Genomic DNA, 27,658 nt, shown 5'->3' on the forward strand with positions numbered 1-27,658 from the left:
GAACCCATAAGTCGTTCGACATTACTTTTCCCCTGGGCTTGGGAGCTTGTAAGAGGTCCCGGACTAGGTGAACCACTGGCACGAACAGACGAACCCTCGAACGCAACACTGTAACACTTTGCGCATATCACTTTATCACTTTTGATTTTCTGTTTGCACTTATTTCACTGAACTCGAAACTTTAAGTGGTTTGTACCTGAAACACGCAATCCTATCCTTCATTAAAAGGTAGTAATTGCGAAAACAGTATTACAATGTAACAGAAAAACATAATGAAAGATAAAGAATTCAGTGGCTGGAAAAGAGACTAAACACTAGATCAAATAAACTACGTTTAAAATCTCTCACCGCATAAAGCCTGGGAACAAGAATAAAACTCTAGAAACGTTTTACCTTCTTCCCCTCTATCGACTAGGAAGAAGAGCAAAAAAAACGAGAACAACGTTACCCGCTTGAACGAAACGTTTATCCTCCTCTCTCTCCCTCCGTCTCTATCTCTCTCTCTCTCTCTCTTGACTTAGAACCTGAGAGATGAGCCCAATTATATATATTGTTAAAACATATTATTTGTTAAAGGAAAAAAAACTGAAAGGTTTCCCAAATAAAAAGCTACTTTATTAGAATTAAAACCATTTAAGCTAAGAAAGAATGAACGAAACGCTAGAATCGGTTTACTCTTACTGCAACGTGAAACCGTGAATACTCTCTCTCTATCGTAACGATAGAGCGCAAGTTGAACGTTCTGAACGTCAACAACTGCGGAGACTAAACAAAACGTTAGTTCAACTTTGAAAACAGTACGAGACTTATCAAAGAAATTCTTTCAAAAACATAAAATTAAAATAGCATAAATTCTTAACAGGAAAAACGATATGACGAGCTCAATGTTAATTAACTTCGGTTCCAAGTAAGGACCGCCTACTATTAGGAAAGGTCGCATATTTTTTTTTTTTTTTTTTTTTTTTTAAGGAAAGTTAATCGAAGAGGCCTATAAATGGCGGAGAGATATAAAATAAAAAGTGAAAGAGAGTCTATACTCTCTTCGACACCAACACTTCCGTCTAAGGGAAGGGTCGGCCATTTAAAAGTGAAAGAGAGTCCATACTCTCTTCGTCACCATAATTAATTCAAATTAATTCCAAAAGCTTGCTAAGCTAAAGATAAAGCTTCCTGAATAGCGAAGGCTAAACTCTAGAGCAAATACATCACCAAATCGTGAGCAATAACTCCAGAATCAACAGCGTATCCCAGTAGGTCTAGCCGGTGGCACGACAGAGGAAAAATTGAGTTCTTGTTGACAAGAAGTACTTGAGTACCTGCTCACAGATGGCGCTGTTGTGTACACCCCCACCTGTATAGCGATCGCTGGCGTATCCCGACCGTAGATTTCTGTCGGGCAACAGAGTTGACAGCTACATGATCATCGGGTAAGATTAATATTGAAAAATCATCCCTTACAGATAGAATGTAGTCTACTAAAATTGACACAGTTGTATCTATCAATGATAATTCTGATGATTGTCATAAATCTTAGCCTATATGGCTAAGGGTGGTCCTGTATCCCCTAACTTCAACCCCCGATCCTTTCACTACACCCCTACGTAAGTAGAAAGAACTAGGGTGGTAATTTAAAATTGCAGGCAGATAAAGAGATATCAACAAAATGGGATATGTTAATTGATTTTGGTGCCTAGCCCTATATTTACAGGGCTAAGGAACGCATTAACAATTCTTTCAACTTCATACCTTATTTGAAATGAGCTATGTTACTGATTTTGGTACCTAGCCTTATGTTTACAGGGCTAAGGAACATTGTGAGCACTTTTAACATCATACCTTAATTTGTTATATATGGATCTAATATGGCTGTCAAAATGGCCAGTAGCCTTAAATTACCTGTAAACTGACAAAAAACTGAACTATCTCACTAAATTTTTTGCCTATACATATGATTTCAGGGTCAATGGGAGCACTTTCAGTTTCATATCTTTTTGTTTCAAGACGAATCCAATACGGATGCTAAAGTGGCTGCTCTACAATTCATCATCTATTCAAAAAAAGTATAATCACAGTTGATTAGGTTCCAATATCTACTGCATCAATATAAATTGTTCTTAATTGTCTTTGGCAAAATACATTCCTCAAATTACACCATTTGGGTTTTTACAGAACTGAATATCACTTGCTTGCCATATGGAGAAAATGCAGCAGAGTTTGAATTCCCTGCACAACCATATCCAGAGAATCACACATCACTGCCATGCTATCTGGCAGAGGATGGTAGTTCTTTGTTCACAATGCTGCCACTTTGCTTTTCAAACCCAAATCCAAGTGCATTTAGATCAACATTCTGCAGACAATTAACTTGTGTGTAGGTTACATAAAATACTCGTACAACATGGCTCCGTGTAGCGTTGCTTGTTAGTGGCAGGTCTTGGATTGTAATAATTTCAGCATGTTGGTGATACAATGTATACCACAAATGATCTGGTTTGCCATTCCATGATTTCCACACATTTAGCTCCTGAACTAAGTATTGTTCAGCACTGGAAAAAAAGTCCTCCATATCATTGGTGGTCTTTCCAAAGTGTCCGGGATATGCTTTTAAATAAGATTTAATACTATACAGGGTGCTTTAGTTTCAGATTTACTTGTCATGTCACCCCAAGTAAGAGCGTGAATCACAAGAAGAACATCACACACTCACTAACTAACTTTATCAGCAAGGACATGAAGGGATGTATACTGTACCTTGTTTAATCGCCAACAATTCTTTGAACCTTTTAATACAAATGTGAAAAATGCATTGCAAAAACAAACACATGTCACTTCAGAATGACAATCAACATTACTCCATTTCTTACATCTTGAAGAGAATGTGCAATAATTCAAACATCTGCTTCCTCAAGATCAGAGTTCAAATCAGCATGCCGGAGAAATTTGCTATTCTTTACAGACTGTGTTAGGGGAAATGCCATCATTACTTTCATTTAGTACAGTTCCACTAAAGACAATGTGTGTACCAGAGTAATTTTGAGTAAAATGCTCCCTCATACAACTCAAGGAAATCCTCAAGCTTCAATTTGTTATTCGGTGCCAAAATGTGCCCTTGTTCTTTGGAAGCTTTGTATCTCGGGAAATATCACTATCCTGAATTGAAGCCTTCAGCATGCCTATTTGCCTTTCATTATCTTTCACTGATCCCTCAATATAAGAGTCAAAAGACAAAATGTATACACTGTATTTATGCATCTAGCATCATGCAAAACAATTTTCAAAAAGATATCAAAAGCTGGAAATACAAGTGAGCTGTATTTTTTCACCCATGCCATGACATCAACGATATATCGCATAGTCATGTTAGCACATAGGAATAGAAGGATTAGTCTGCTGGGACAAGGTTTGACTCTAGCTCTTTCAGCAGTTCATGTTTTCCTGGTTTCTTCATAAATGCAATCTCATCACTGAATAGATAGCTACTTCTTTTACTGACTTTACCTTGACGGCTGCTTTTCCAGTCCCATACAGCAGGGGAACCACACTCTCTGCAGGACCTCCACTGTCGTTTTATCTTGTTCGTTCTGAGTATTCAACATTTCATATCACATACTGCTCATTTACTGTTAAAATCGTCCCTGTCAAACGACTCATGGAATAAAAGTCTTCAGTTTCCTCTTGAAAGCCTTAATGTCTTCAATCCTTCAGATGTCTCGTGGGAGCTTATTGTATAGTCTCGGGGCAGTATATTTAAAGGCTCTGGAGTCTACAGTAGACATATACAGTATCTAGATTTCAATAGTATGAAACCGTCTGTGTAACTATTCTTGTGTCAACACGGTTTATTGGATGCGTAATATGTAGCAATTCTCTTAAGTATTTTGGCGACTGGTTCTGATAACTTGGTGGGTTATTGTACATATTTTAAATTCAATGCTAGCTTTAATCAGCAGCCAGCGTATATCAATTAGTATAGGGGTGATCCTTTCTCTAGGTGGGACACCATTTATCAGTCTTGCTCCACTGTTTATAATGTTTTGTAATTTCTTAAGTTGTACTTTTGGTAAATTGTAATAGATGTAGTTGCAGTATGCAATCCTGGTAATAATACAGTTTATAACATGTTATTTACAGAATTTTCATCCAGGTACTTTTCTATAAAAAGAAATCTTTCTTTAATGATAACCAGCAGTTTTTAATACATTATATATTTGGGGATTGAGAGACCAAGTTACAGTCAAGAAACACACCTAGATCATGAACATTACTAGATATCAGCAACGAGTAATTTTTCTATGTTTATTTGGATATCACCCAAGCTTCTCACAATGTTTCTCTTTCCCACAACCATGAACTCAGTTTTGTTCTCATTTAATTTTAGTTGTTAAATCGTCATCCATTCTCTAACACTATCAGGGATTCAGTTTAGAGTTTCAATAGTGTAATCTATATCATTTATGGAGAAGTAAAATTGTGTCATCCGCAAATAGTTTGAACTTCACACCATGCCTTTGAAGTATTTTCGATAGACCGATAGTATAGATACAGAATAAGATTGGGCCAAGTACACTCCCCTGGGTTACCCCTCTGTTTTAAGGTTCATATGATGAATATGAGTTTCTGATTTGCAAACAGTAATCTCTACAAAAAAAAGGACAGTAGTTTTTTTGGTATTCGAAAGCTTGATCATCAACACTGATGCACAGTAGGCCATTTAGTAGCAGTTCATGCACAACTGTATCAAAAGCCGCGGTGAGATTAAGTAATATTAAAATACCACATTCATTTTCATCCATCATTTCCATCATATCATTTACAACAGAGCAGATGGCTGTCTCTGTAGAGTATAGTTTTCTGAAATTCAAGCACTTTGGAAGCAAACGATAGATTCAAAATATGTCTATATGAGCTTAATTCCTGGTAGTTTAGAGCACTTTTCAGAACTGGTGTGACTATAGCCATTTTCTCAGATTTGGGAAACTTACATTCTTCAATGCTTGCATTTGCTATTCTCATTATTATTTCGGCTAGACTAGAAAAGGTGTCTCTCCAATTACTTCAGATATTGGCATAGGATCGATCACGTAGTTTGTTTTCCTTGCTCTCTTGATAATCTTGGTGATGTCATCTTGTGCTATGTTTTTAAATCTCATTAATTTTATCTGTGTCAGGTGTATCATTAACCATTTTACCCCCAGTGGACGTACTGGTACGTTTCACAAAACTCATCCCTTTAACCCCATGGACGTACCGGTACGTCCTTGCAAAAAAACTGCTATTTACATTTTTTTTGCCTATTTTTGATAACTGTATGAGAAACTTAAGGCATTTTCAAAAATAATGAGACCAACCTGACCTCTCTATAATGAAAATTAAGGCTGTTAGAGCAATTTTAAAAAAATATACAGTATTGCAAAATGTGCTTGAAAAAGAAAATGCCTGGGGGTTAAGGGTTAGAAAGTTCCAAATAGCGTTGGGGGTAAAAGGGTTAATCTGATGTTGAACATTTACAAATAACCTGGTTATATTTTCAATTTTGTTTTTGAAGAATACAAGAAAATTATTTGCTAGTTCCTGGTCACTGTATCCATCAGGAAGCTTCTTTTCATTTATATTTCCCATTATACCATTTTAGGAGACAATATAACTTAGGTATTTATGTATGTTGCTGCTTCGCAGATCTTTCTCTTATAGCATTCACTTTTTATCCTTCTAGTAGGTAGCTATATTGACACAGCAGTTGTGTATTCTACCCATGTACTTTGTTTTTAAACCAATTCCACTTTCTTTCTTTACGTCTTTTTCACTAATAAAGTCTCTCCATCAAACCAAGAAGATTGGTCTTTAACAGTTATAGTCTTTTCCATTGGTGGGCACATGGTATCATATTCACTTTTACTCACTTTATTATAAATGGTCGTAAGACAGTTAACACACACAGCTCCCAACAAACGTTGGTTATCGTGATCGCAGGGAATGTTGATAGCATCATTTATTTTCTTTGTAACTTCTTCAATAAATACAGGAGAGAAATTTTATTTATGTCTGAAGTTTATTTTCTTTACTACTGCATGTTTCTGTAGAGGTAGAATAATCGTAATAAGTTTGTGCACTGGGAAGACAGTAAATTTCTCTTCAACATTTATATCACATACAATGTTATTCATTGCATCACTCAGAAGGTATGCCCAGGTAAAGTAGCTGTACAGTTGACATTATTCACTAATTGATATGATTCTAATAACTCACTAAATGCCAAAGCATCAGGATTTGATGCATCATCCATCCAAGAATTGAAGTCTCCACAAATAACTAATTCATTTTTTTCCATGATAATCATTTCAATGAATGCACTGAATTCTTCAAAGAAGATACTAGTGTGTTTTCTCGGAGGTTTGTAGAATGTTACAAAGGAATTTTTTTTTTTTTTGTATAAAGTTATTTCTATATATTCAAAGCTTTTTACAATAATTCTTTTTAACATTGTAAGATTTGCATAACCTTTATGAAAAAAGAGTGCAACACCCCCACCAGACCTACCATCTCACTGTATGTGAAAGAAGGTGTGTGGGAGGTGTCTTTTCAATGATCTTAGCCTTATCAAAGTTATTTAACCATATTTCAGATAATGCTAGTATGTCCCTTTTATCAATTCTCAAATTTGAATAGTTTTCTTACCTACAGATTGCATATTTAGATAGCCACAGTTTATGACGTCCTTAGTATCCATGATCAGTATTTTCTTCGAGTCTTCTCAATTCCAAGTCATAAGCTTTGCAATCTTTAAAATTTACTATGTGGTCACTTGCTTTGTTTAACTTTGTGCAGTTAATACTCTTTGACATTTGCGAATTACACTCATTGGTGAAATGTTTTCCTGTCCTGCTGACTTTATCATCATTCTTAGATTTGCAATCTTTTTCAAGATCTCCATACCTCTGACAGTAGTAGCAGATGCTCACGTGGTACCTATCATGTGTGTTACAAGTACCCCATCGTAACAAAACTTTGTCCCCATTATCATGAACTTCAGGATCACATTTCAGCATATAGTGAGTAGTCCCACCTGAAGCATTTTTCTTCAGGACTACACTTATCTTTTCTATATTTTGGATTTGGTCTAGGCAATGATTTCTTTGAATCAAGGCATTTACTACTTCATCTTCATCATTGTATACATTGCATATAATTATTTTTGGTTTTAATTTTCCGATTTTTCTCGTTTGTGTCGGCAACCAATGTCTAAATTTTGTTTGCAGCCTCTTCTCTGATCATTTTGTTTGCAAAGTTTACACCAACATTTCCATTCGAAGTTGACCTCGTGTTAGGTATAGTAAAGTCTTTAAGTGCCTGTTTGACCTTGTGTTTTCTTTCAGTAATTTTAGTAGTTGTATTAGTTGATTTAATTACCAACAGATGTCACGGACAAATATATTACTTTAAACAAAAGCCAAAAATGTAAAGTAAATGCACAGGAAGTAGGGCGGATATTGCCGAGCTATCACATTGTCTCCCTGATCCATGGGTTTTGTGGGAAGCAGTTTGAGCCACTTTCATTATTGCTGGGTATGTGCTGACCCAATCACATATGTACTGAATCTGTTTCCATTGCAGCAAGCCCACGTATATCATGTGCTCAAGGGGGAGACCTTTGAGACGCTTCCCCTGAGACCATATAGGCTCCCATGATATATCAACAATATAGATTTAGGATTAACTAGTAGAATAGCCAAATTTGCCAATGATACTAAATCAGGCATAAATGCTGCGAACTCAGAAAACATAGAAGCCTTAAGAGAGGACTTAGTAAAGCTAGGAGAATGGTCCAGAAAATGGCAAATGCCTTTCAACTGTGGGAAATGGTAAGTCATGCATATAGGTTATAGAAACCCAGTCAGATTACCCACTGAAATAGATTATTATTATTATTATTATTAAATGCTAAGCTATAACCCTAGTTGGAAAAGCAGGATACTATAAGCACAGGGGCCCCAACAGGGAAAATAGCCCTGAGAGGAAAGGAAATAAGGAAAAATAAAATATTTTAAGAATAGTAACAACATTAAAATAAATATTTCCTATATAAACTATAAAATACTTTAACAAAACAAGACAAAGAGAAACTAGATAGAACAGTGGGCCCGAATGTACCCTCAAGCAAGAGAACTCTAACCGAATACATTGGAAGACCATGGTACAGAGGCTATGGCACTACCCAAGACTAGAGAACAATGGTTTGATTTTGGAGTGTCCACCTAGAAGAGCTGCTTACCATAGCTGAAGAGTCTCTTCTACCCTTATCAAGAGGAAAGTAGCCACTGAACAATGAGAGTGCAGTAGTTAACCCCTTGAGAGAAGAAGAATTGTTTGGCAATCTCAGTGTTGCCAGGTGTATAAAGACAGAGAGGAATCTGTATAGGATAGGCCAGACTATTCGGTGTCTGTGTAGGCAAAGGGAAAGAACCGTAACCAAAGAGAAGGGTCCTATGTAATACTGTCTGGCCAGTCAAAGGAATAAAAAGTGTGGACCAAGAGGAAGATCTCGATATTATTATCAGCAAGGATTTGAATTTCACCAAACAGAGCATAAAAGCTGAAAAGAAAGCACAGAAACTAATAGGCTACATAAAGAGACAATTCAAATACAGAAACAAAGACACTGTACTACAGCTGTACACATCACTAGTAAGACCCCATCTAGAATACAGAGTCCAATTCTGGGCTCCATCTATCCAGGATATAGATGGATGGAATGTTTGAACTTATTTGATCTACAAATTTGACGACTAAGGGGACAGTAGAGAGAGAGAGAGAGAGAGAGAGGTACTATTTCATCAGTGGACGTAGTTACTACATTGAACAACAATAAAAAAATATATTGCACCACCAAACGTCCTCAAATTTTGAAATCCTTTATCTAGTTTCTTTCTGGAAATTGCATACTTTTATTAATTGTGTTGGTGTATCTAACCAACAAAGGACCAAATGTTTCATTGGTCAGGCCTTAGTCAAGGGGCAGATTTGTCAGCTGCTTGTGTGATGACGTTTACAAAAAAATAATTTGTTTCATGACCTTGTGAATATTTCAAGGGAGGCATTTGACCTATATAAAACTTGAACTTATCCCAGTCAGCTTTTTTTATATTATAATGTTGAATGGGAGGACTTCATGTATGTCCTTATGTGGTTATTAATATAGGGAAATAGTCACTACTATGAAGGTTGTGTAGGATGTTCCATTCAAACCTATTAACAATATTGTTGGAACAAATAGTTATGTCTATAGAGAAATATGTTCCATGAATTTCTTATTAGTAAGTGCTACTATCTCCCTCGTTTAATATGTGGAGATCCTGATCATGTAATATTTGTTCAACCTTGGAACCATTTACATCAACAGTAACACAATTAGTGTCCTAGAGGGGATTTTGAGCCTTTTCATCGCCAATTAATAAGGACATTCACATATAAAATAAAAAAAATTATATTAAAATCACAATGGCATGCGATTCACTAATGTCTTGGTAGTAGCTATTAGCAGAGCTTTTAGACATTGCTTTAGCAACGTAAGCTAGTCATCTATATCCATTTCTAATAAAATGGACGAGTAAATATACTTCTAAATTAGAGATTATTTATTCCATTAACATAAGGTTTGCATTAATAAAAATTAGCATTCAATTGTATTGGTAAATTAACCAACATATCCTAGGCTATGACTGTTGACCAACATAACCTACATTCGGCAAATCCATATAATCGGCATACTTGGACATGGTTCCCCAAATTAGACCAGAGTCGCAAGATTTTACTATAAATAATAAAACTAAATTTATATATAAACTTTAGAACTTCCTATGAGGAACTAAAAAATAGACTGTACATAAAATGAGAGTAAAAAAGTGGGAAAGCTTATGAAATGGCTATACAGACACTAATAATTCTCTATGCAACGAGGGCCTGTTCCACGCCACATATCTTTTAGATCTACCAAAAAATACAAAAATAAAACTTGAAAAAGAGAGAATTACACAACTAGGCACTTCCATGCCCCTCATTATTTTGACTTGAACTACATGATAAAATAACTCACTTGGGATATGGGTGGTTCATGTAGATCCAATTTGAGTTTTTCAACAACTTCATTGAAGTCGTGAGCATCAAATGCTACAACATCTTTAACAACACGATTGTGGGTGCTTTCTCTACCACAATGGACGGCCTTCAACACCCCTGAAATATTGATAAACATTACTGATCTAATCAGATACAAAAATATTCTAAAGACCAAAATAGAAAAACCATAATACATTTAAAATCAATAGAGACAAAAATATGATCATTCCAAAATTAAACCCCATAATGATGCAATAGAAAAAAATACTGAAATCATAATTACAAAATCCAATAATTTTCACCACAGATCAAATCAATGGTGATTATTTTCAGTTTCACTAAATTAATACAAAATTATCTTTGCTACTTGTAGCATGCCTTGTGACAGGACTGAGTAAATGTGCAATCTCTTTCAGTTCAATGAATAGCTAGCTTAACAGTAACTATGGTAACCTTGCAAAATTTTAAATTTCTAATTTTCTTCAAAATATCACTACTATTTTACTATATCAAATAAATATTGGGAGTTTTATTTGACTTTGGAAGGATGGAAAACAATCTACCTAAAGTATGTTTCTTTTCTTAACAATTTAATAGTATTTTTCTAATGGTACTATCTGTTCAACCACATATTAATCTGTTGAAAAGGAAGATGAACTGTAAAGATATATAATCTGGCTGATTTGGAATTTTCTGGTTTGCCAGCTTATACAAACAATTATTGGACCACAACATGGTTTTGTAATAAAATTTCAAACAGGAAAATAGTTTAAATAATTTCAGTAAAATAAATTTGATTTGGTTTTAAAATAATTTCACCATCATCTCCTCCCCCCATGCCTACTGACGCAAAGGGCCTCGGCTAGACTTCGCTAGTCGTCTCCATCTTGAGCTTTTAAATCAATACTTCTCCATTCATCAGCTCCTACTTCACGCTTCTTAGTCCTCAGCCATGTAGACCTGGGTCTTCCAACTCTTCAAGTGCCCTGTGGAGCCCAGTTGAATGTTTGGTGAACTAATCTCTCCTGGGGAATGCAAAGAGCATGCCCAAAATATCTCCACCTCCCCCTCACCATGATCTCGTCTACATATGGCACTCGAGTAAACTCTCTTTTAGTTTCATTTCTAATCCTGCCCCGTCATTTAACTCAAAATATTCTTCTGAGGGCTTTGTTCTCAAATATATAAAATCTGTTGTATAATGTTTCATTGTTATACCAAGACTCATGTCCATAGAGTAACACCGATATCACTAAACTGATATATAGTCCGATTTTTAGATATAATTTCACGCAATTTGCTTTCCGAATTTTACTTAGCCATTGTCTGATTTGCTTTTTTTCAATCTTTCAATAAACTCCAAATCTAAAGAACATGTATTAGAGATCATAGTTCCTAAATATCTAAATGATTCCACCTCAATCCTTTCTCTTTCTAATAATATATCATCTTCCATTGCATATCCTGTTCTCATCATTTCTGTCTTTCTTCTATTAATCTTGATCCCAACCTCATATGATATTTCATGCATTCTGGTATGCAAGCTTTGCAAGTCCTGTGGTGTTCTGCTAATAAGGACAATGTCATCAGCATACTGTAGGTCAGCTATTTTCTGTTACCAATCCAGTCCAATCCTTCTCCTCCATCTCTGATTGTTCTACGCATTACAAAATCCACGAGGAGAATATACAATATAGGTGACAACACATTCCCTTGGAATACTCCAATATTCACAGGAAATTCATTTGATAGGGCTCCATTAACATTAATTTTGCACTTGCTATACTCATGTACAGACTTAATCAAATTTGTATATTTAAAAGGAACTCCATAATAACGCAGGACTCTAAACAAAATTGGCTTGTGCTCACTATCAAACACTTTTTCATAGTCCACAAATGCCAGGGTTGTTCCACTTGTTTCTTGATGGAGTGGTAAGAGAGGTGAATGCTTTAGTGCTTGATCGAGGACTGAAACTGATAGACAAGAGTGATCATGAATGGGAAGTAAATCAGTTGTTGTTTGCGGATGATACTGTACTGGTAGCAGACTCAGAAGAGAAGCTTGGTCGATTAGTGACAGAATTTGGAAGGGTATGTGAGAGAAGGAAGTTGAGAGTTAATGTGGGTAAGAGTAAGGTTATGAGATGCACGAGAAGGGAGGGTGGTGCAAGGTTGAATGTCACGTTGAATGGAGAGTTACTTGAGAAAGTAGATCAGTTAAAGTACTTGGGGTCTGTTGTTGCAGCAAATGGTGGAGTGGAAGCAGATATACGTCAGAGATTGAATGAAGGATGCAAAGTGTTGGGGGCAGTAAAGGGAGTGGTAAAGAATAGAGGGTTGGGCATGAATGTAAAGATAGTTCCGTATGAGAAAGTGATTGTACCAACTGTGATGTATGGATCGGAGTTGTGGGGAATGAAAGTGACGGAGAGACAGAAATATAATGTGTTTGAGATGAAGTGTCTGAGGTGTATAGCTGGTGTATCTCGATTAAATAGGGTTAGGAACGAAGTAGTGGATGGATGGAGTGAATAAAACTCTGGGTGATAGGATGATAGATGCAAGAGGCAGGAGAGCATGCTAGAAATAGGAATGAACGGCGAGCAATTGTGACGCAGTTCCGGTAGGCCCAGCTGCTTCTTCCAGTCACCTTAGTGACAGCAGAGGTAGCAGCATTAGGGGATTTGGCATATGAAACTTCATTTGTGGTGGATAATGGGGGAGGGTGGGCTATGGCACCCTAGCAGTACCAACCAAACTCGGCTGAATCCCTTCTCAGACTGGCAGGAGTGGAGAGAGGAAAGGTCCCATTTTTTTTCATTTGTTTGGTTGTGACTACCCCCAAAATTAGGGGAATTGCCTTGGTAAATAGATAGACAAATGCCATCAAAAGTGGATTTCTATATTCTACCATTGCTGTACAACATGACTCAAAATGAAAATTTGGTCAGTACAACTTCTACCTTTTCTAAATCCTGCTTGTTCATTTATCAGCTTTTCATCAATCTTTCTCTCTAGTCTCATTAGAATGAGCACGCTAAATATTTTCATGACAACTGACGCAAGTGTGATGTCTCTACAGTATAACTATGGCAATCAGTCAGATCATCTTTTGCCATTTTCACCAACAACCCTAGCTCCCATTCATCTTATTCTGCCTCTTCATGCCAAATTCTACAAAATAATCTTATAAGTATTTCTGCAGTCACTTCATTTTTGGCCAATATCATCTCAGCAGTTATTCCATCGTATCCATGGGCTTTCCATCTCTTTAGTTTTTTAATGAGGGCTTCAACTTCAAACACACTGAATTCATTCATGGGCACATGAACAAACTCAGCCTACGCGTAAATACCTTAACACCAACATGGAAAAAATAAAATATATATAGAGTACTATACAAAACAAAAAGAATGCTTTAATATACTATCATTAAAATTATCTAAAGGTTAGAGAGAGATAAGGATTACCGAGAATGTAACGAATTATGAAATTATGTTATTAAATGTAAGGTAAATCTCTCTCTCTTTCTCTCTCTCTCGTTGTGCAGTCAGTTGGCAATGAGAAGTCATCTTCACTCTCAGCATCCTCAGAACTGGAGTTCTCATCATCAAACAGGTTATAATTATCAAATTCCTCATCTAGTATTTCTTTTACTTCATCTAAAGAAATACGCCTCTTCTCTAGGCTGCTCGTTGTGAAAGAAGCAAAGCAAATTACCTTCTCTGCATAAAGGTCTGATGCACACTGAAAGGATACCAGTTATCTAACAGCAAGTGACCTTCAGAGGAAAGTTACCAGGTAGCATATAAGTTTCCATTTACAGCTTACATATGGTGAGTGTTGCCAATTGGTGTTCCTTTACTTACTATACGAGTAAACGTATTATTAAGGGACTGACAACTTGAAACAAGCATTTAAAGTTATGAAAGTAATATCCCGTTGAAGGTGGTATCGAGTAGATCATGATGAACGTATTATTATATGGGTGATGCTTGACAAGTTAAGTGAAGAAAAGGGGAAATTTAAATTTCCTTGGGGGGTAATGTTGCTACCGAGTCGGCTTCGAGGACGAAGACAAAGAAATATGAACATTAGGGAAGGTTTATGAAAATAACTGCTCTCTAAAGCAGTTCCTAAATTTTCTCGTCGCCCTCCTTCATAACTGAATAAAATAAACCAGTTAGATAACAGTATAGTCATCATTTTCTTAAATTTAAACTTTTGTATTGTTTCATTCTAATGTTTATTTTAGGAAATGCACAACTAAATTTCCCTCGAGTCCATATTATTAACACTTAAATTACTACAGTACTACAAATCTTATATTAAATAATAATTGGATCTAAAGCATAAATGATGAAGTCCAAAACCATTGGTTCTAAACTTTTCATCATGAATAATATGGAGAAAAAAAAAAAATACCAACAGCCAGAAAGATTCATAAAATTAAAACACCCATAAACAAAAGCTTACCAACAGCACCAGTTGTTTTCCTATCTAATCCAGCTCCAACATGATCAGCATGTGCCTTTGTTCGATCTTCAAACATCATCTCTCGGGCATTAGAGGCACGAGGTAAATAGCGAAGACGTTCTAACTCATTTATGCCTGCCCTGATTTTGGAATAAAGAATTGTGTTATTCAGCAGTATCTCATAAAAAATCTATAAATGCAAAATTTAACAAAATTCATACAAAAGTGCACTATGAAGGCTTCACAATCAAAAACTGTAACAAACATTTTTACAACAGTGGACTGACTGACTGACTATCATTTTGTGATAGCCATTTTCTGTCTGATTAAAAGACTTAAGGAGCATGACTCAGTCCTATTAAAACCATGTTAGTTTAAGATTACTTCAACAAACTACATGTTCTTTCATTTAAAAAGCATTTGGAAGATAATTTTATTTTGAAAAAAATTCTAAAGATGAAATCTTGACAATTTTAACTCTCACATTTGTTATCTAGGAGCACTTTGAATTGACTTTTTCATATGAAAGTTTTTATTTAAAAAAGGGGACTTCCCAGATAGTAGGCACTAAAATTCTCTATCTTTCATATTTGAATATCTGTCAATATAAAAAAAAGATGTAATTATCTTATGAAAATTTCAAGTTTTGAAAAAAAAAAGGGCTTCAAAGTATTTTTTTGAGTAAAAATTCATTGAATAGACTTTAGTAGGTAAAAGTATACATAATCACCACTGGGAATTAATAAGGACATGACCATCCTTTTTCACAGTTACTTACAAACCAGTGGAGAACCCTATTCCTCAAATACACATAACAAGCTATGCATACCAAATGCGTACACATAAATAAGATGTGGCTATCATAAAATTTTCTTGTCCGTGTATTTTTTCTGGGTAAATTTTATGCTCCTGGCATCTTAGGATATTGTCACTGACACTTTACGCAACTTTCAGTATAATCATAACAGAAACATAATAAATATATAAGCAAGGAAAGAAATAATGGGAACATAAGTGTAGCAATTATTCAAGATTGCCATATCGAATATAAGAAACCTGATAATCTAGTCCTACGGAAGCATAAAAAAATGCAGTTTTACTGCATGTAGGATACTAAAGTAAATAGTTTTCCATTAGTTTTTAAAGAAAAAAGTAAATAAATATGTATCCAGGTCAGAAATGATTGCATAGGGACCTTGCGTGCTTGTGCTACATTATAAAAAAAAAAAGGAGTTTTGAGCAATTAATTAATTACAAACATTAAAAATAGCTATTTGAAACATGAAATACAGATGTTCTCCAAGCCAAAATTGCAATAATCTTAATTTCCAAAATTCTAACAAGAGGTCATGAGTAGCACTCCTGAAAAGACAATCATGCAAGCACACACACTCGGATGAAAATAAACGCCATGTGTTATTACATACCTCTTTCTTTTAGCTGGTGATTTACCCAATTCTGCTGTTGGAATGAGCTGTTCCCCAGGCCGAATCCAGAGAATGGGTCCATCATTGCTTTGTTGGGGGGAGTTCATTTTCACTATAGACATAGGACCCCATGGCATTGCCTAATTTTCAAGGAAAAGAAAATTTTGATGAAACATATTTGTTATATATCGCCTAAAATTTTAAAATAAAATGATAATGACACATATGTTATACCTATTACAGGCAATCACAATCTCTACATTAGAAAATAGCAGCCACCCAAATATTGTCATAATTGTGTTTCATCCAATAGGGAACAGTGACAAGGTGAAATATAAAAATACTGTACTGTATTATCATCATTTTTCACATAAACCAACAAACACAAACTGAGCCCAAAATATAACCACTAAAAATTGCAAAAAACACACACACACAGACACACACTCTCTCTCTCTCTTGATAAGGGTAGAAGAGACTCTTTGGCTGTGGCAAGCGGCTCTTCTAGGAGAGGGACACTCCAAATACCGAGGGAGCAATAGGTGAACTGCAATATGACAAGGGATTACTGTATACAATACACCACCTAGGAGAATCACAGATGTAAAGGAGCCCCTAAAGATCCTGATTTCTTTGTAAATAAAACATAATTTACAAATAGATATTTGGATATAGTGTCAGCCCTAGATCTATGAGAGTTTATTCTTCGCAATTTCACTTATTTACGACCAAGAGAAATGCAATACCTATTAAATAAAAAATTCCCTATTCGCGATAAAAAATCTCGCTGCGTGATTAATTTAAATAGCCCACATTCCTTTGCACAGGGCTTGCTTTGCGCCACTTCCCTCTCTCTCCACCCAACTCGTCCATGCTCTCACTGTACACTACAGTATATCCATTTACTGCAGTATAAAATTACAGCTATATTTGAAATAAACCAGACTCTGATTTAACCGTCGTTTCACTTAACAGTATCCAATAATAATGCATGTAATATTTACACTTTTTTTATCGTATTTGTAAATAAAAACATAGCGAATTATCTTTTCCATTGTTCAAGTTCATACTTTCCCTATCAGTTGATCAAGAGATACTACCGAAGGATATTTTATATATTTTATAAATGAAACAATTATTACTTGATCTATTATTTTTCAATTGGCATACTAATTTAAATAGTTTTAGTTGAAATACTTCTCTCATATTTTATTTACTGTGAAGTTTCACTTGTTGCCGATACACATATCCAATAACTGTCATAAAAAATACAGCTACATTTGAAATAAACCGGATTTTAATTAAACTTGTGTTTCACTTAATTGTATCCAATAATAATGCATGTAATATTCACATTTTAGTATCATATCTATGAATAAAAACATAGCGAATTATAATCTTTTCCATTGTCTACATTTATACTTTTCAAATCCACTGATCAAGGTAACCTACCAAAGGATATTTCATTTTTCCTAACAGAGACAATTATTAATTATCTATCATTTTCCAATTAGCATACTAAGTTCAATAGTTTAATTTGAAATACTTCCCTCATATTTCATTAATGGTTGAGTTGAATCACATACTGCATAAAAAAAAAAAAAAGAGAGAGAGAGAGAGAGAGAGAGAGAGAGAGAGAGAGAGAGAGAGAGAGAGAGAGAGAGAGAGAGAGAGAGAGAGAGAGAGAGAGAACTGATAACCTATAACATATTGACAAAGATTTTTTCAAGTTGAAAAATTATATAAACTTTACTCCTTGTTACTCGCATGTGCTCATAATCACAACGATGTTGAAATACAAGCAAATAAGCTAATATCTGATTCATTGTTTATAAGAAACTGCAGTTCTTAGTTCACTGGTTATTGTGGCTGTAAGCGTTTACGCAGTTATTATGTTACAATCAATACTTTTATCATTATCTTTTAAGTTGTGCCATACTTCAAGAAAACTGCATAGAACTTCGTACGAAAGTGGTTAGTGGTCGCTGTATAAAATATGGACACTTAGATAATCTTACAGAGTTAAATATTGTACAGAACAGTAAAGGGTATTATGCAATAGTTTTTTTTTTTTCATTAAAAACGTATTGTATTTATTTACTTTAGATGTATGTAGGCTACGTGTGTAGTGGGTTGTCAAATGTTGAGCCGTCTGAACAAAAACACCGAACACTTATTTACAGTACAGTTAAGCTGTACTGTAGTGATATTACAGTACATATATTACAGTAATTACACTACAGTACCAGCGAGTGTTATATTACAGTATTAATAGATAGGAACAACAGTGTTTTCTTATACAGTACAGTAAGGGTATGAGATATGATGACTACTCAGTAAAATTATAGTTTACTGTAGTAAAATAGTGTACTGTACACTATACATTTGTTTATAAAATATAGTAGAAATTAAATAAAAACAATAATAGGCTACACTTGGTGTGTTTATAAGCCGCTTCCAAATTTGTCATTTGATCCTACATGAATACATAGGAGACTCATCCTTAGGAAGGTGGAAGTCCCTTTTCCCTTTGGGTGGAAACTTTTACCTGGGATTTCTACATTTGAGCATGATGATGCGTAGAGTGAGAACCCTGATACATTCTTAACCAGTGGCTTGACAATGCCAGCAGTCAACGGCTCATACACAAGCAGTGAGTGAGTGTAAAAACTCTTCTATGACAGGTCTAAGGCAAAGTATAAGCACAAGAGATTTGTAATAACAAGCAAAGTGGCAAATGTTTCAAAGATGTTCACATCATCAGCTTGTGTGGAAACGTTCCAAAGCTACTCTCATTGGAGTGTCTTTCCAACATTTGCTTGCCAAAGAGAGCAAGAGAGCCAAGATGATCGCAGTCGTCTGCTTTTGAAGACATGAAAGATGAAGGTCGACCAACACTGATGAACAATGCAGACAGTATGAGATATTGGTTGACCCAATGCTCATACTCAATCTACCTGTTTGAATTTTTATACCAATCTGGATGGCCCCTAGACTGGAGGAATATAGCGGTTCAGAGGAAAGTTTTTATTCTCAAGTTCCTAAGTTTAGATGCTCACACTTTGTTGATACAGTACTTTGGTAAAAGCTGAAATAAATCCACCTCAAGCATATATTAGAAACAAATCATAATACTTACCCTTCTTAGGAATGGGTTTTCTTCCATCATACTGATAAAATGTGGAAAGTAACCACCAACTTCTTCATGAACAGTCCCAACAACACTGACTTGGTGAAGTGGGCCAGCACGAAATGTGCCATTGCAGAAATTCTTGTACACCTGGCAAAAGCAAAGGCAGAATATTAATAATGCATTATTCATATTCAATTGTCAGGGAAAGAAAAAACTTTGAAGCTCATGTACTGTAACAATTATTAAAAAAATCTAATATCAACACTACAGCCTTTAATTTCAAAACCATACTTAATAAAGATGAAACACTGTATGGGGTTTTGGGCCAAAGTCATTTGGTGCTAAAACTTCTATTAACCCATTCACTCCCAATGGACGTACCAGTACGTTCTTGCAAAACTCTATTAATTACATATTTTTACATATTTTTGATAATTTTTTTGAGAAACTTCAGGCATTTTCCAAAAGAATGAGACCAACCTGACCTCTCTAGGACAAAAATTAAGCTTTTTAGAGCAATTTAAAAAAATTATATAGCAAAATGTGCTCGAAATTTAACCTTATGGTGGGGGTAAAAGGGTTAAGATGAATAAAAAATAAAAAATGGGAATATTTACTTAAAATCAGACATCTCTAGGTCATACACAGTAAAACATACCTCATCTCTATATTTTCCCATGGTAAAAGTTTCTAGATCCGAGTTTCTCCCAATGTGGCCGATGACACCAGCCTTGACAATAAGACCACTATGTTTTTCAGCCATGTAATCTAATAAATCAGGCATATATCTCGCTGCATCATGGACAATAGCGCATACATGATATGCATATCCATCATCATCTTCAGAGAATGCATACTGTAAATATAAATTCAACAGAGGATTAAAAGGGGAAAATGCTACGTTTCACCTGACAAGACTAACACTACTTTAATCAACTACAAAAATCACCAATATAAAGGTATTGTATATGAAACTAAACGATTAAGATTATGAACTAGAATGGGCACTTGGTGGAGTGCATACCTTCGCTACCAACACTTTTGTCATCAAGAAAACTGACTGATGATCAAGTGGTCATTTGATCCCAAAACACATCATTATTCTGTTATCTAAATTTCTCATCACGGCCCAAAATAATTCATTCATGATTTGACAGTGATTTCTTTACATTTTACAATTTCTGTACAAACTCTCTGACTTTCTTTGGTACCTGTTTCACATCAATATAATGTCAACTGGCAGGGACACAATAATAGTTCTTAGACCCCCAACTGTTAACCAGGGTAATGACATCACTATATCATGTTGTATATCATAAGATAGGCAATTGAATTATGCAGCTTTTGGCACTAGTTTCATACAAATCAGATAATTGCCCACGACATGGCAAAAAGATGTTTTTGACCTTTTTATTACCTTGGCCTTGACTTTTGGCCAGATCACTCCCAAATTCTAATTAAATTGTCCTTGGGTTATGGCCAATCATCCCACCAAATTTCATGAGATTTGGTCAAATAGTTTTTGAATTATGTAAATCACAAACGCAAACAGACGTACAATCAAATAAATACACGCCTACCAAAACATAACCTTTACAAGGAAGTTGGCAAAGGTAATAATAACTTTCACCAGTTAACAGATACCCTCTCTATCTTTGAACTCTTAATGGCTACCCATGCCCATCAAAATGTGGTGCAATGCATTACAGTACTTCCTTATAATCATATTTACCGTCATATAAGGCAGGGCATTACATACACACCAAAATTTTGGAAAGTATATCCTAGAAAACAAAAAAAATACCATTTATTATTGAGGAAATTTCTCAACTGGAATAAAGATTTTTCAGAAATTATTAAAATGAGATTTTGCTTATCTGCATGCCTAGCCTACATTAAGGCTACCATTTGTTCTTTGCCTTTCCTCGTTAACATTAATTTCTAATAATTGATATAAGGGAAACACTTTCTTTCAAAAAAAAAAAAATCAAAATCAAAAGAGAGAGAGAGAGAGAGAGAGAGAGAGAGAGAGAGAGAGAGAGAGAGAGAGAGAGAGAGAGTATTAAACTATGTTCAGTACATTACTGAGATATGTACAATATATGGTCTCTTATTAAAACTTAATCACTACTACCATTTGAAATATATAATTAAACAATATCTATATAATTAAACAATATCAGTGCTTATATTGTACAATACAGTATAGTTACCTTGTCTAGGCATACAACATGCACACACATTCCAAGTATAGTTCCTACTTTTCAGCTGGCCATATTCTTGGAAAAGGCTTTTGGCACACTGTATTGCAGTGTATTCAAGAGCCAAAACATTAGACTTTGATTTACAAAACCAAGTACAGTAATGAAGTAATTATTATAAACTTTTATCATACCATAGTATGCTTCTTATATAACACATAATTAAGTACAGTATTGAGAGTATAGACAAAGTAAAAATAATAAAGAATGAAAATATTCCTCTAAGAAGAATGCATCTTATTACCGATTTATTACACACAACCATTCACGGGATATTTCTGACTAAAATTAGTGAACATAGAAAAATTATTGGAAGTACTGTAACAGTTTTTTATCTGTACTGTATACAGTAAATATCAAATAGGACAGGTCCCAGCAAGTTCAAAGCTTACCCAAATTAGTATGAATCTGAATAGTAAACAATCTTTTATTACAGTTTCTACTAAGTGTCACCTCAATTATAATAGGTTTTGGTCTCAGAATTTATCTCATACAATGTTGAAATAGTTTGTGAGAGCTAAGACTTATTTCATTCATTACAATATTGTTTCACATATGTACTCTCACATATGTAACTCATTCAAAATTTCATTGTATTACAGTATCTGACTTTGTGATTCATCACTAGAATCGTGAAAGTTCCATTTCCACTACATTGTACTAGGCTAGGCTTACCTAAAATTCAATCATTCTCTATCATCTTACTTCCACCATCCCTCTCACTAATACATCTACATGCCCAAAAGAAAACTTTGAAAATGGCCTAGAAAAAAAATATTTTTCATTAAATTGTAATTTATCAAAAACTTCTAGATGATACTCAAGATCAAAACTGCTGCTATAATTTTTAATGGTTATCATTACCTAGTTTAAGCATATGATGTAAATTATAGACAAACAGTTCAAAGGTGTAATAAAATGACATTCAGCTTCAATTCATTTTTGTTATTTACGATAGTTAAGATAAATTTTACTAACCTACCATAATCAAGGATTATCTATCATTTGAACCAATCTTTCTCTATCAGATGACCTCACTTTACACATCCAATTATGGCTTTTGGTAGTATAATATAAGATTCTGATTCACAAACCATGTGGAAAGTTAGAGCCCTGCTAATTGCCTAACAGTTTATATTAGTGTCAGCAACCTTACCTGTCTTGTGAGCTAAGGATGGGCAGTTTGGGAAAAACTATACACTACCTGCTGACTCATCAGTAGCCATTGCCTGGTCCTAGTTTGGGTGGAGAGGAGACTTGGGTGCTAATTATATTGTAAGTGAGCACCCTTAAATTCTTAATAAAAAACCTAAAAGAAAAGGTATTGCAAATATCATACCCTGTATTTCTTGTGTCGTAAGACACACTTTCTTTCCTGAAAAATACTCCCAAAAAATCACCCTGCATCTTAACACTAAGATAAAGTTGCATAGGGGAGTTTGACAACCCTCAATAACCCCAGTAATGGCATACAAACACTCACAAGCATCCAAAATATAAACCTACAATTATCATTAATATGTACCCGAAATTTGATCAGGAGCATTTGGCAACACTGCTTTCATGTAAAACACTGGAAAACGTTGTTACAATTGTATCAACTATGTAAGATTTATAGATTATGATATATGCAATGAAATTGGAATAACAGGTGTACAAATAATTAATATTTACCAACCACATTTCATAATACACCAAAAATACAAAAGTTTACTGTGCCAGACAAAAAATCACACTTTAGAATCACCAACAAAGCATTGCTGCTACGATAAATTGTAAAATATGCATTTTTTTTTAGTAAAATTGCTTGGCTGAATATAGCGTTCGTCGAAAAAAAAAAAAAAAAAAAGATAAAAATAAGTATACATGGGTAAGAGTGGCAAATGGAAGAGTAGTAGAAAGGGCATTAATGGATTATGTGTTGATAACTAAAAGAATGTTTGGAAGATTGAAAGACGTGCACGTGTTTAGGGGTATGGCTAACGGTATGTCTGATCATTTTTTGGTGGAAGGAAAATTAGTTGTAGCAAAAGAGTGGGGGAATAGAGTAGGTGGATGTAAAAGGGAGGTAGTGAGGGTTGAAGAGCTAATAAAACCAGGGGTAAAAGTAAATATCAGGAAAGGTTGAAAATGATATATGACGAAGTGAAAGTAAGAGAAACTGGCAATTTAGAGGAGGAGTGGAAGTTGGTAAAAGAAAATTTTGTTGGGATTGCAAGTGATGTGTGTGGAAAGAAGGTTGTTGGAGGCAGCATGAGGAAGGGCAGTGAATGGTGGAATGAAGGAGTGAAGGTAAAAGTGGAAGAGAAAAAGAGGGCTTTTGAAGAATGGCTGCAGAGTAATAGTATAGAGAAGTATGAAAAATATAAAGAGAAAAATGTGGAAGTAAAGCGCAAGGTACGTGAGGCAAAGAGGGCAGCTGACCTGAGGTGGGGTCAGGGATTGGGTCATTCATATGAAGAGAATAAAAAGAAGTTTTGGAAAGAAGTGAAGAGAGTAAGGAAGGCTGGCTCAAGAACTGAAGAGACAGTGAAAGATGGAAATGGAAGGTTGTTAAAAGGAGAGGAGGCAAGGAAAAGATGGGCGGAATATTTTGAAAGTTTACTGAATGTTGAGGATAATAGGGAGGCAGATATAATTGCTGTTCCAGGTGTTGAGGTGCCAGTGATGGGAGATGAGAATGAGAGAGAGATTACAATAGATGAAGTGAGGAGAGCACTAGATGAAACGAGAGTAGGAAAAGCATCTGGTATGGATGGTGTGAGAGCTGAGATGTTGAGGGAGGGGGGTGTAACTGTACTTGAATGGTTGGTGAGATTGTTTAATGTGTGTTTTGTGTTGTCAATGGTACCAGTAGATTGGGTTTGTGCATGTATTGTACCACTATATAAGGGTAAGGGAGATGTGCATGAGTGTTGTAATTCAAGAGGTATTAGTTTGTTAAGCATAGTTGGAAAAGTGTATGGTAGAGTAATGATTAATAGGATCAAGGATAAAACAGAGAATGCAATCTTAGAAATACAGAGTGGTTTTAGAAGAGGTAGGGGTTGTATGAATCAGATTTTTACTGTTAGGCAGATATGCGAGAAATATTTAGCAAAAGGTAAGGAGGTGTATGTTGCGTTTATGGATCTGGAGAAAGCATATGATAGAGTTGATAGGGAAGCAATGTGGAATGTGATGAGGTTATATGGAGTTGGTGGAAGGTTGTTGCAAGCAGTGAAAAGTTTCTACAAAGGTAGTAAAGCATGTGTTAGGATAGGAAATGAAGTGAGTGATTGGTTTCCGGTGAGAGTGGGGCTGAGACAGGGATGTGTGATGTCGCCGTGGTTGTTTAACTTGTATGTTGATGGAGTGGTGAGAGAGGTGAATGCTCGAGTGCTTGGACGAGGATTAAAACTGGTAGACGAGAATGACCATGAATGGGAGGTAAATCAGTTTTTGTTTGCGGATGATACTGTACTGGTTGCAGACACAGAAGAGAAGCTTGGACGATTAGTGACAGAATTTGGAAGAGTGTGTGAGAGAAGGAGGTTGAGAGTTAATGTGGGTAAGAGTAAGGTTATGAGATGTACGAGAAGGGAAGGTGGTGCAAGGTTGAATGTCATGTTGAATGGAGAGTTACTTGAGGAGGTGGATCAGTTTAAGTACTTGGGGTCTGTTGTTGCAGCAAATGGTGGAGTGGAAGCAGATGTACGTCAGAGATTGAATGAAGGTTGCAAAGTGTTGGGGGCAGTTAAGGGAGTAGTAAAAAATAGAGGGTTGGGCATGAATGTAAAGAGAGTTCTATATGAAAAAGTGATTGTACCAACTGTGATGTATGGATCGGAGTTGTGGGGAATGAAAGTGATGGAGAGACAGAAATTGAAAGTTTTTGAGATGAAGTGTCTAAGGAGTATGGCTGGTGTATCTCGAGTAGATAGGGTTAGGAACGAAGTGGTGAGGGTGAGAACGGGTGTAAGGAATGAGTTAGCAGCTAGAGTGGATATGAATGTGTTGAGGTGGTTTGGCCATGTTGAGAGAATGGAAAATGGCTGTCTGCTAAAGAAGGTGATGAATGCAAGAGTTGATGGGAGAAGTACGAGAGGAAGGCCAAGGTTTGGGTGGATGGATGGAGTGAAGGAAGCTCTGGGTGATAGGAGGATAGATGTAAGGAAGCTCTGGGTGATAGGAGGATAGATGTGAGCGAGGCAAGAGAGCGTGCTAGAAATAGGAATGAATGGCGAGCGATTGTGACGCAGTTCCGGTAGGCCCTGCTGCTGCCTCCAATGCCTTAGATGACCGCGGAGGTAGCAGCAGTAGGGGATTCAGCATTATGAAGCTTCATCTGTGGTGGATTATGTGGGAGGGTGGGCTGTGACACCCTAGCAGTACCAGCTGAACTCAGTTGAGTCCCTTGTTAGGCTGGGAGGAACGTAGAGAGTAGAGGTCCCCTTTTTGTTTTTGTTTCCTTGTTGATGTCGGCTACACCCCAAAATTGGGGGAAGTGCCTTGGTATATGTATGTATGTATGTCTTATGGCATGGGAAATATGGTAATCTAAAAAAATACATTAAGAAAATAAATAAAAATAAATAATAAACAAACATGAATGATGAAAACAAACTTTTGATTTCCTAGTTAGCAATGACTTAATTTCTGGTAGGTGGAAACTTCCCTTGAATTACTTTTTTTTTTATTTCTTTAATATACAGTACTATATATGCATGTGTTATAGTCTACTACAGATTTTGATATGTTAAGAACTTATATTAACTGTTACTTGGATGTGTGAATTGTAGCCTAAATTTTGGCCCCACGAAATATGCTTGATATGAGTGCACATCCAGCATGTCCATGTCTTTTCTGTTCTCAGTACTGTAGAAGGTATTTGGGTTTATAAACCAATAGTGATATTTATTTCTATTTAAAGTTTAATTATTTTACATATTAGTGTTTATCTTAAATATGATACACGGTTCTTAATCATGCCCAAATACTTACTTCTCTATCCCCACATTCATTTAGCCATGTTTTTAGCAAACTTACAAGAAGTCGAATTGGTTACAGACCCATCTATTCTAAATAAATATCCTAATATTTATGTTTCAAATATTCCCAGGATCATCAAACTTTTGTTTGTTAGAAGTGGGAGAGAGGGAACTCTCACTAGGTTTGTGTCTTGTGGATTGGTCATGTATAAACCAATAACTTTGATTTTGTGAGTGAGAGTTAAAATGTTTTGTAATTTACCAAGAGGTAAATCTTGACCATTTTCCTTGGTAAAGGTTTGTTGTAAATCTGTATACTGTAATGTGGCCATAGCTAAAGGGGAATATTTTGAAAAGGTCTTCCTTTTAAAGGACAATTGACAGTCTCCAAAAGTGAAGACTGACAGCCTCTAGCCTGATGTGGCACCTGTAGATGTGGGACTGTTTGAAAAATTTCCTCCATAGGAGCTACGACATTGGGATGTCCGTCACTAGGGCCAGCTAACTCGGGAACCTCTTTCCTTTTGGGGCCAGCACAGGTCAACGAGAATAATTCAGACTTTGCAGGCTGACCTGAGCTTCTCAAAAATCTGACAAATGACTTTGAAGGGTGGGAAGGTATACACCTCAAGGTTGTTCCCCTTCTGAAACATTCTGTCAAAGGCATACGTCCCTGGATCCAATATAAAGTTCCTCACTCGTGCCAAAAGGGCCTTGCATACAGCCGCATTGAGGAACCACTTCGTAGTAAGGACCTGATCCCCTAGCGTAGTTATTCCACGACAACACTGACCTTAGTGTGATTGTTAACCCTTCTTCCTAAGCCCATCTGAAGATCTGGACTATCACTTGACATAAGTCTTTCTATTGGGTTACCCCTAGGTTCTTTAGGTATGATATAGAGGGGGAATAGTGTTGTAAGCCACAAAATACGAAATTAACCAAAACATTCCAAAAACACAACCGTTACACTGGAAGTGATAACTAGTTTGCTATAAGTAATGACAAGAGAAGTAAATGATACCTGGTGAATACAGCACAAAAAAAGAAAAAAAAGGTATAAAATACATATAAATAACATATTCAGAGATAATGAACCGTGATCAATGATGGTAGGAAAATAATGACAGAGAAAGGCACAAGGTAAAAATATGATAAATATACAAATCTCCCCCAAAAATATAGCAATGGAACAAAAAAATGAAGAATATTCAGTAAGAAAATAGATGAATAAAAACTAATGCCTAAGCACTGAACTAATTTATGGAAAGTGTGA

The 27,658-nt window shown here is 35.6% G+C and overlaps 1 protein-coding gene across 1 annotated transcript in view; it reads right to left on the minus strand.

The window, feature by feature from the left end:
• The window catches only part of LOC137655696 (lysine-specific demethylase 9-like), a 145,043-nt gene that overhangs the window by 11,777 nt on the left and 105,608 nt on the right, over nt 1–27,658 (minus strand). The window contains exons 6-10 of the mRNA XM_068389674.1: nt 19,810–20,007; nt 19,158–19,298; nt 16,019–16,158; nt 14,592–14,731; nt 10,091–10,230 (exon numbers count right to left, since the gene is read on the minus strand). Of these exons, the coding sequence (XP_068245775.1) occupies nt 10,091–10,230; nt 14,592–14,731; nt 16,019–16,158; nt 19,158–19,298; nt 19,810–20,007 (759 nt within the window). The remainder of the gene's footprint in view (nt 1–10,090; nt 10,231–14,591; nt 14,732–16,018; nt 16,159–19,157; nt 19,299–19,809; nt 20,008–27,658) is intronic.

The sequence above is a fragment of the Palaemon carinicauda genome, chromosome 1, assembly GCF_036898095.1.
Source record: "Palaemon carinicauda isolate YSFRI2023 chromosome 1, ASM3689809v2, whole genome shotgun sequence".
NCBI classification, from domain to species: Eukaryota; Metazoa; Arthropoda; class Malacostraca; order Decapoda; family Palaemonidae; genus Palaemon; species Palaemon carinicauda.